This window comes from Gavialis gangeticus, unplaced genomic scaffold (assembly GCF_001723915.1).
Source record: "Gavialis gangeticus isolate Ggan-Ray unplaced genomic scaffold, GavGan_comp1, whole genome shotgun sequence".
Lineage (NCBI taxonomy): Eukaryota > Metazoa > Chordata > Crocodylia > Gavialidae > Gavialis > Gavialis gangeticus.
The window spans coordinates 32,547,003-32,558,376 of NW_017729022.1; the positions used below are offsets into that span (position 1 = coordinate 32,547,003).

The window sequence follows — 11,374 nt, forward strand, 5'->3', positions numbered from 1 at the left end:
GGGGGGGGGGGGCGCGACGACAACTCCTTCTAGTCCCAGGAACCACATGGGGGTGCTGAACCACAGGTGCTAGACCCAGCCTCTTGCTCCCCCTGGCTGAAGATCTGGGAGGAGCTAGCCAGGATCAGTTTGCCTCAAGTGGCACAATTTGCCCCACACCAAAGTGCATGGTCAGGCACGTGTGCCGAGGCGCAAATCTCTGGGACAAATTTGTGCCGCTATTTTGGCTTTTGCAAGCGCACGTTCCTGCATGTGTGGACACAACCAAAGACTTCTAATAGTAATCCATAGTGTCAAAACCATTTTGACTTGTTGTGGCCCTTGAGTTCTTTGTAACAGAAGATTTGCTCTGATTTTTTTTTTTTTTGGCTACAGAAAAACAAGTGAAAGCTAAGAACTGGCATTTTTTGAAGGGTGCCTCAACCACTGTTCTAGTTGAATGGAACAGCTACTCAGTAAAGAGGGCAGGAAGGCCGATCTACATGGAACAAATCTGTGGTAGAGGGACTAGACTTGTGCATCACAAGTTTTGCCCAACAGCAAAGAGCTTTCTGGGCTCTCATGGCCACCTCTGGACCTAATGCAACAAAGTTCTGGTAGACAGTTTTCAGTTCTATCATTTTATTAGGGGATTTAAGGGATATTTCCTATGGCACTCTTGCCTACCTTTTCACTATATTTACCCAAGGATGGAGCCTCAGTGTATCTTGTTTACACCTGGCCTTACTTGGATTGGTAAGCTTTCTCTACCAGTATTAGTCTATTCTCAGCTGAGGTGCTGCAGGGAGCAAGGTTAGCATGCATCTGGCCATGCCCTTGCCCTGAGAAGGTAAACATAAGCTGCTCTTCCTCCCTTAGCCACCAACTATCCAGCCCTGTTGCAAGGAGTGAAGTGCACACACAATCCCTGCCAGGCTGCTCCTTCCCCAGCTGGTCCTTGCACAAGATAGGAATAAAAAATAACTTTTGAAATGGGGTGCTGCTCAAATCACAAAACTTACAGAGGGATGCATGGAGTCTTAGAATGTAGAGAACCACTGGTCTAAAACAGGGGTGGCTCAACCCCTCGTCTGCAGGCCACATCTGGCCTGTGGAGCTATGTCATCCAGCCTGTGGGGCTCCCTATGGGTCCAAGAACTTGGTGGTGGGGGAACGGTGGCAGCTAATTTTTGTTCCCTCACTGCCAAATTTCAGGATGCCAAGGGAAGGGCAGGTGGGGAAATGCTCCATGAGCCAAATAATATGCACCTACATGCTAGATTGGGTGCATGGGACTGATGCACAGAGGGGAGATCCCAGTGCATGGGACCCAAAAGGTTGAACATCACAGATCTAAAACATGTAAAACTGAAGTGCATTTGCCCATATATCATTACTGCAAACTACTCCTGCTGTACCTGTAGAGATAGCAAGAAAAGGGCATCTCTTCCAAGATTAACCACACAGAGCACCTCGTGTAAACTTTACAAGATTTGTAATACAGGAAGAACTACAATACAGGATGAAGCACTATTATTTTGAAAGCAACCATCTTCTTTAGCACCTGGCAAAATGTATTAGATGGAAACCAAAGGGAAAGAATGGCAGGGAACACCCATTTCTCTGACAACCTATATAAAATCAAATCCATGTCCTGCAAAGGTTCATTTCAATTATACAAATAATAATACAAAAAAATCAAAAGATATTAAGTTCACATGTCTGCGATTATAAAGCCTGATCTCATGCATAACATGGACTGTAGCATTTCACCCAGTAATTCTTGGAGGGGAAATAATATTGTCTCTTAAATAAATGAACACCATCTACTCCAATAGTTTGTGACTTAACTAGAACATATATTTGAGAAAGTTGTCAAATTCAGTTCAAAAGTTTCAAGTGATGAATCAGCCACTTCCCTTGGAAATGGATAGTCTGAACAAATTTCCTTCCTTTTTGAAAATCCCTATGCTCAAGCTTCTAGCTGTTAGATCTGGTCTATTTAATAACATCCTTACAATCTATCATTTTCCACATATGACCAACTACAGACTTAAATTTTAGTCATCTTAGTCTTTTCCTTACAGAACTAGAAATTGATTGAGATCCTTTGATAACTATAATGAGCCCTCTTCCCCTCCTTCCCTTTGCACCCAGGATTTCACAGACCAAGAGTGTGCCTGTTTTTTAAGCCACTGCCTATTTTCTATTTCCTTCAAAGCAGGCACTAGAACTGGACATAGCACTAACTGAACTGCCAGACACAGTAGGTAACATATCCCTATTCTTACTGGATATTTCCCAGTTTATAAACATCTCAGCCGTTTCACAAGCAGAAGTACATGAGAACTCCCCATTAACTGCTTATCTACAATGATAATCACATTTTTCAGGAGGACTACAGTTCTCTAATCCAATGCCTTGCTAGTGCAAGATCATATTTGTTTAAGCCATTCCCAGACCAATGTTTGTCTACCCTGAACTTAAGACTTTCCTATGGTGGAGATTCATTCCATGGCTTCCCTAGGTAATTTGCTCCAATACTTAATCATTCTCTTCCCAATCTTTATTTTAAAACCCTTGCTTTTTGTCCTGCTGTCTGTGGGCTCCTAAAAATTGAAAGACAGCCCTCTACAACCACTCTTTTTTGAATGACTTACCAAATCCTCCTACTCTTCCAACCTTTCCTCGTACATTGTCTTCCACAACAGAGGTAGGCGTTTTTTTTACCGGAGTGCCGAAAAACACAATGCCTACATTGGAAGGTGCTGGAGTGCCGGCATGCCAGAAAAACAAAATGAGGGCATTAGGTACATGGCAGGATGCCCTGCTTGTGCCCCTGCCCCCACCCAAGGCCAGTGCCCCCCAGACCTGTGGCTATCAGCAGCTACCCCGGCTCTGGGTAGCTGCTGGAGCCTGGGCTGCTCCCAGCAGCTACCAGCTCCCAGCTGCTCCCAGCTGGCAGCAGCTACCCAGAGCCTGGGCCAGCTGCAGCCAAGGCTGCAAACAGCTGTGCCGGGCTCCACAGCCCAGGCATCAGCTCTGTACCGGTGCGTGTGCCTCGGAGCAGGCAGTGGGCACAGAGCTAGTGACCGGTGGCGAGTGCATGTGCGCATGGAGCCGATACCAGAGCTGTGGAGCCCGGTGCAGCTGTTTGCAGCCTGCCTGATGCAGCTGCCCAGAGGCCAGGCTGGCTACAAACAGCTGTGCTGGGCTCTGGAGCCCAGTCACCAGCTCCATGCCAGGAGCGGGGGAGAGACCAGGGTTGCACTGCCTCAGGCACATCCCCCACTCCCCGCTCCGAGGCGCACACACACACGCATGCTGGTACAGAGCTGATGCACAGCTGTTTGCAGCCTCCAGGCTGCCAGCCAGGAGCCTGGGCTGCTCCCAGCAGGCAGCTGGGACAATGCAAGCCCTGCTGGGAGCAGCCCGGGCTCAGTCACTGGCAGCAGCTACCCAGAGCTGGGGCTGGCCGTGGCATGCTGAGCAAAATGACCTCGCGTGCCATGCTCGGCCCGCATGCCGGGGGTTGCCAACCCATTCTACAATGATACTTGTAATGTAAATCTCCTTTGGATTCTTTCCAATTGATAATAACATTCCTAAAGCGTGGTGCCCAAACTGGATCCCATAGTGCAAACAAGGCCCCACCAGTCCTAACCAGAGTGAAATTTATTTCCTGACTTGCATGCAACACTTAAAAACATCTTAGTATGGCACTTTTTTTTTTTTTTCTGGTGCAACAAATATTACTTTTGATTCGTCTGCTAAAAGCCACCAGTATACTTTTCTGGAATACTACAGCTAGCCAGCTTCACAACTTAATTAGGGAAGTTGCCCACCTAATGCTTCCTTCAATTATGGACATGACCCACAGCTGGAGAAAAAATGGAGGGAAAGTGAAAAGAATGAGTCAACTTCTCCACTCTATGCCAAAAGTTTAATATTTGTTACATACTGCCTTCCATAACAGCTAAACAAGAATACTTTGAATCACATAAAAATCAATATAAACACCAGAACTGTCATTTTTTAGAAAATATTTTAAGCCCATAGTATTGGTATTTTTCAAATTTGCATTCCTAGATGTAGTATTTTGTTGTATTTGGGTCAGGTGGTGTAAGAATAAGTGAGGTTGTGATTCAATCCAGGAAATTCCTTATTCCTGAGTTCCTGGTCCCTGCTCCCCTGACTGTTCCATGTATTTAATATTAGACAATAACTAGACAAAAGCCAAAGATAGCCCTGAAAGCAGGAATCAGAAGCAAGTACCACCCCACCTCCTTAGCCAAGTACTCTCCAACCAAAGATATACTTCTCACATTCTGCGTGGCCCCATGCAGCTTGTATCCTTCGCTGCAAGGTGGCACAACTTCAGAGGGTAAGGGAAGAACACCCCATCCAATCAGGTGTTTAGTGCGCTGGGTCATCTGGGAGGTGGGAACCCCCTCAGGCTAAGGAGGGTCTGAACCAGTTTGTTTTGTGTTTTTTTTGTTTTGTTTTGTTTTTTTTTACTTTCTGGGCATGTGTCCTAAGCTATAAGCAGTTAATAACAAATGCGGGACAAAGCCTCTTCCTTCTGCAGCTGTGCTTTCAAAACAAGCCAGCAAATCCTGATCACCTATAGATGCCTACCCTCAGGAGACTGCCCTCATGTCTGAAATGAAAGTGCTTGCCTACAGCTCTGACTGCGATACCTAAACATCAGAGAGGACCAGTGATTGAGACACCTTTGTCCTAGGAATTTCTGTACTGACTAGCTCTAGTCAGCTACCCATTCAGGATATTAGTTACTTTTGTTCCCACTCAGACATTTAATACTTCCCATACACTGGATGGGGCGCCTAGACTCAGGTTCTGGATTCCAAATGATGGCTGAGATGCCTGAAGAATAGGGAATGTAGTGGCCAACTTGCAATACTTCAGTCCTTTACTGGATCTAGCCTCATATCTGAAGCTGACATTTGTTTTCTTAAATGACACACAGCGTCGACTGTAAGCCAGTGAGATAGCTGAAATTCATGTCCACTTATTATTCCTATTGCACTGACAACAAAATCATTGTGAATAGTCATGCTTAAGTGTTTAACAGTTTGCTTACAGGAAGTTATTTAAAAGTGAATTTGTTGCTACTAAGAAGAATGAACTACAGCATGAAAGACATGTACAAACATACACAGAGCATAATAAAAGAAGACTAGCTTCTGAAAATACTAAGTTTTATTCACACCCCAGTGGTAAACAATAACCTTAATATGATGACTATTTTTTTTCTTTATTTTTTTTTGTAGATCACTATGTCACATAAAATACAAAAACCCATAGCATAAACAAGCTGACAGTTCTGAACAGTTAATGTGGTCTTGTTGGGAAATAAAATGAATTATACTAGTCTTCTCAAGTAGTCAAATTCAGAATACATCATCTCCTAGTTAGTACAAGTCACCGCCATTTCTATAACAAAGTAATGAAGGCACAGCTAGTGCAAGCAGACTTAAACCCGTTCAAACTACTGGGCTGAAAATACTTTGGTTGGTTCTTCAGGAGAGGATTTTTTCCTAAACAAATATTGGTCTCAGTTAACAGTTCCAATAATCTTCACAGCTGCTGTCTAATAGCTACATGACAAGACTTCACAAGAACCAAACTATGTAGCAATGAATTAACATTCATGCTTTAGGGGTTTACTGCATTCTACATATTGGCAGAAAATTATACTATTAAAATACTAGGTAGAATGAACCTACATTTTAAACTGGTTCTTATGTGTTTGATTTAATTTTTAACAAATTGTTTACTTAATTCTACCAAGAAGATACAAAACATAAGGCTGTAAGTAACTAATAGTTGTGTTTAGGCTATTACAGTGCAGGTAATCCTCAAGGCCACATACACACTACTTCACTGCTGCTTGCATTCTGCTGGGTTTTGATCTTTCTGTTGAAGAGGGAAAAAAAAAGTCAGTGTACACAGAGTAATTTTTCTAAAGCATCAATCAAAATCAGCAAGTATGTATTTGCTTGCAATATGAAAGCTCTAAGGAGCCTGTTTATACATAACAGGAATAAACAGAGGTGCATTCTATATACAATAATATTACTCAGAAACAAATAAATGCAGTATAAGCAAGTTAATCATAGAAATTGGGACTGAAAGGGACATCAAGAGATCATCCAGTCCATCCCCTTTCCTCAAGGCAGAATAAACTTTCCAAAAGCTATTTCGCATAGATTTACTTAACCTGTTCTTAAAAGCCTCCAGTGACAGAAATTTCACACCTTCCTTAGGTAATCTATTCCAGTGCTTAAACTATCCTTATAGTTAGGATTTTGTAATATCTAATCGAAATCCTACTTGCTGCAATTTAAGCTCATTATTTCTTGTCCTATCCCTAGTGAACATGAACATAACCAATCCTGAGAATCAGACCATGAGCTGGCATATGGCCTTTCCTGTACAGTTGTGTCTGCATAAAAAAAAGGAAAAGGATTAGCAGTATAGTTCTGGTATGCAGATGAATGTAGCAAGGCATTACTATGAGAATGTGAACCTGCTACAGTAGGCGCTGAAATGAGACATCAGGTTCTAGTTATAAAGAGATAGGTTCACACCCTTGTAGATAGTAGGGCACCATGCGAGGAAAACAGAAATGTTACTGTAAGACCCTTTTATTGCTTCTCTAATTGAAGCTCTTAATCACAATGGAAAAACTTGGTCTGGTACAACTGTTTACCCATGTGCACCAAGCACACAATGTGAGGGTTGTTGGGACATTTGGACTGCTTCCCTGTTTATTCTATCAACTGCCTGACAGCACTCAGAAAAGATGCTATGCTGGAGGGGGACCAAAAAAGGTGTTTGTCAATACTTTCTGGAAGTAACTGGAACACACTTCTTATAAGATTATATTGCTTAGCCAGCCAAGCAGGACTAGAAATGAACCTAAGCAATCATGAAGCAAATCCAAGGAGATGAGTAATCCTTTACAGTCAACCCAGCAATTGGCACTAACAATGATGTTTAGTGTTACAACACAGAACTGATGAATGTAACATACAGGATTGCAAAATAGCTCAGTATAAGTGAAAAAGCTTCTCAAGGTAAACTGTAGGTGTTTTGGAAGGTTAAAGCAGAGGCATAAAGCCTTAGCAATAATCCAAATGGCTTTAACTGGACACAGCAAAAAGCCAGGAAACAATTTCTTGCAATTGTGCATAATGAGATGGACTGAAGATATGTTTTGTCATGGGAAGCAAGTACAGCTACTGGCTTGAAACCTACTTCATTGCCAGGCAGTGTCACTGTTCTGCTTGTTACAACACATCATTTGATATTACAACTTTTAAATTATCTACTACCTGCTGCTTTGCACCTATTTTCAAGCTTGCTCTGGATAACAGAAGTATTTATCCTGTATTTTAAGAATATTATCTCCTTAAAGACAAGGGTATCGCTTATCTGCCCCACTCAGCGTCGGCACCACAATTCTCAAATTTAATGCCCAGCTCTCACCCTAATTCTGATCATTTCCATATGCATACAGAGATAGAGCTTGGTCTGGACAGGGCTGAGAGATAGGGATTTTCATATCTATTTGAACACACTAATTTCTCTCTTCAGTTCCTAGTTAGTTGGACTGAGCAACAGGATCATGCTATCCTTCAATTTCCTCTGAAAGAGCTTTGGGGCTACAGATGCCCTGGTAACAGCTAATATCCAGTCAGCATATAGGGATGAGCAAACAACTAGCCTAACTGCAGCAAGCAATTAAGCCCCATCTTGTCTTAACTGTTAAGTCAACTTGATTATTTCTGCGTGGCAAATACAAGCAGTTCAACAGGACAGCCAGTATCCACTGTTGTGCTCCAGTGTCAACCGCTTTTACTGCATGGGAAGGGAAGGGATAGGAAAGAATGGTTTGGATACAAGAGATCAGTGCAAATGGAAAGCTATTTAATTTTAGCTTCAAGAGCAAGCTTGAGCTTCCATGTTTTTAGTATGGAGCCCATTAAGGGCATCTGTACCTGCAACCCAGATGTCCAAATGCAGCTTGGATAGACATACCTGAACTAGCTTTAACCTACTAGTGTAGGTACCAATAGAAGCACAGCTACAGAAGTGCACTTCAGCCACAAAGTACTTTGCAGGGCCCCAGGCAACTCAACAAGCCTGGGCTGCCATGCTACACTATCAGTACTCATCCTGGAAGCAGAAAGTTAGCTTGGATGCATCTATACAAACTGCAATTACATCTCTGGATTACAGTGCAGACATACCCCTAATGTTTACTACTGTTTTACAAAGATTAACAAGGCTCTCCTTGTTGGTTGAAAATAGCCAGTGAGGACTCTTTCTTCTTGGATACAACTCTTCTTACCCTTGCAACAGCAGTCCTGGCTACTGTGTAGAAACAGAAGCAATTTCTAAATGAAAGCCACTTTTAGCCATCATTTCTTTAACTGCTTTCTAAGTATGCTGTAATCGTAAGTCCATCCTTCCATCAAGTCTAGCACTGCTGGGCCAAGTCATTACCATGTATAACTTTTTTATAGATGACAATATACATAACAGTATGACAACTTAAAAATATCTGATCTTATCCTAGCTGTCACTGGTGAGAAGCACGATGCATCTATATGACCCACTGATTTTTGTTATGTGGAGATCCCTTCATTTGCGCCCACTGAAACACAGCACTACTTAAAAGTCTTCCACAGTGAAGGCTGGCAAAATCCTTCAAGTCAGTTTGCAAAGCAAGCAGCTGATACATTGCACATTGTTTAAAGGAAGTTTCTAGTACATAGGGGAAACTTACAGGCCTTTGTCACAAAAGTGTGTCTAGTACCTGCCTGCTTCACAGACAACATTGTCTTCCACCCCCCATTTCATAGCCATTTTCCAGATAAAAGCAGAACTTTCAGAACTGTGGCGGACTCACGTTGGGTAAAACAGTAATCCAGGGTGCAATATAGCCTTGCATTTTAATAAATATGTTGGGAAAGTAGAAAACAGTTTTCTGTAATACTTCTCCTGAAGCTAGTCTGAGAAGTTGACCCAGTTTCATATGAACAACAGACATGCCACTGGTCATAGGGAAACTTACTGTACAACTGCCTATATCTGTAACAGGGATATATCTGAGGGAAGCCACCAGAGCATACCTCAATACCAGAGTTCAGGTGTTGTATTCACCGCTGTTAGTGAAGTTACAACCAGAGATCTACTTCAATGGCCTGAGTGCAAACTGCCTCACTGATCTTCTCCCAGGAAGTCAGATAATCTAAGAGATTCTCCAAAGAGTACATTTTGATAAGAGAAAAATAAATCTGCTACTACGTTTCCATCTGTGGTACTGACTCAGTAAGCAGTACTGATCAGCTTGACAATGGTTAGTCAACCCAAATCCTTAATGAAGTTTAAAGACATGCTTGTACTACTAAGGCAGGAGTCCTGCTCCTAACTGATATATTATGATACCTGCATAAGAAGGTTTGTAATTCCTACCACGCATATCTAGGCAAACCAGAGAAGGTAGATACACCTGTCTGACCATGGGTCCCTTAGGGCCTGCAGGGCACCCTGGAGCAGGTGCTTCTTGTGTGCGCCACAGGATAATGAACAAGGGCAATGCCTTTTAGTGTTGCCGTTCAGCAGGGCTGGGGGGCAGAGGTTCATGTTTTGCCCTGTGTAATTCTTTTAAATCCTACAATATATTGCTGAGGAAGACAGGGAGATTGAATGAGTAGGGACCTACCAAAAATCGCAATTTTGCAAAACTGAGAATTGCCTGCAAAATCAGTGGGGGGGAAAAAGAAAGAAAAAACTCACAGAAAATAAAACGTTGGCCATCCCAGATGGAGCCAGAAGTCTTCATGGTGCTGTGGCAACCCGCTGGGGCAGGGAAGGGGGAGCTGCCTGATCAAAGGGCTGCCAGCAAGATGGTTGTCACCTCTGCCCCTTGCTGCTGACTGGCTGTGAATGCTGTCATGTGGCCCCACCTCTCCAATCAGCAGTGAGGGGCAGGGCTGTATGTCAGGCAGTGCTCATAGCTAGTAAGTAGTGAGGGGTGGGGCCACCATGGCAGGACCTGCCATGCTCCACCCATAAAATGGCTGCAAGGCCCTGAGATCTGCCTGCAAAAATTGGTGGGCACCACCACAAATTCAGTAGGTCCCTAAGAATGGGGTTTGGGACCAGCTGTGGCCCCCTGCTGTGGACAGGAGAGCCAGGCTTGTGGTGGACATTGTTAATCACTCCATAACAGTAGCCCTGTTGCATGGTCCAGCAATTAATATCAAGACCAAAAAAACAGCCCATAAGCAGGTTGTTTAGCCTAGTGACTTCCCTGAAGAGCTTCTCAGCCATTCCTCCCAAAGAAAATAGTTTAAGCCACAAAACAGAGAGAGACAAATAAAGCAAACAAAACCAAATCCTTATGCCCTGTCCCAGGAAAACCTCTTTGACTCTAGCCCCCAGGACAGCACCCTGGTCCTACACAAGAGCTAGCTGTTTTGCTCACAGCTGGTTTCCTTCCCTGTAACCTGTTTTTTCATAGTTCACCTCTTTCTGCTTTTCCCCCCCTCTCGGTTTTAAGCTGCCAGTGGGACACTCCCTTACTAGCAAAATGCCCCACAACTGCAGAACCTTAACCAGATTCCCTTCTCAATACAGATATAAATATCACTTAAAATATTTGTTTAACCTCTAGTTACACTGATTAAACAGATAATTAATAACACAGCAGCTCAGACAGCTGCTGCTGGGAGTGGGTTCTGGGGCCCTCTGATGGGAGGGGAGGAGGTGGCAGCAAGCCCAGCTAGACAACACAGCCCACATAAAGCCCAGAGCTGAGAAGGAGGGAGCACCTGTGAAGGAACAGCCAATTGCTTAATAGATAAGCAGAGATCCTGGTTTTCTCTGATAAAAAAAAATCAAAAATGTTCTGATTTAACACCCCCCCATCAATATTTTTCCATGATTAAAACTGACTGCCACTATATCTACATCTTTCTATATAGAGAGATAGATACAGATATAGTGGCATTTTGTTATAATCATGGAAAAAATGTTGATTTGGGTTGGGTTTTTTTAAAATCCAAAATCATCTTATTAATAGACAAAACCAGGATCCCTGTTGATGAGTCATTAGACTGCCTGATATTTTCCTCTTTAACCTATTTATAGGCTATGGGTACTAGTCCCCCTTCACCCCTCCCTCCTGCCTTCTGGTTCCTGCTCATCTTGCCTTCCCTTGCCAAACTGAAACCTGCCTCACTAACTGGTAAGCTAACCCGTTATCACTGGCTTATCAGCCAAACTATTAAATCGCTTAACCTTCACATCCCAATTTCTCAAGGAGACACACAGGCCAGTTACACAGCAACAAAAAAAA

At 43.1% G+C, this 11,374-nt stretch overlaps 1 protein-coding gene across 1 annotated transcript in view; it reads right to left on the reverse strand.

The window, feature by feature from the left end:
• Window positions 1-5,184: 5,184 nt before the first annotated feature.
• NAP1L1 (nucleosome assembly protein 1 like 1) overlaps window positions 5,185-11,374 on the reverse strand; it is a 34,434-nt gene continuing 28,244 nt past the window's right edge. The window contains exon 14 of the mRNA XM_019514755.1: window positions 5,185-5,919. Within this exon, the coding sequence (XP_019370300.1) occupies window positions 5,884-5,919 (36 nt within the window). The 3' untranslated portion in view covers window positions 5,185-5,883. The remainder of the gene's footprint in view (window positions 5,920-11,374) is intronic.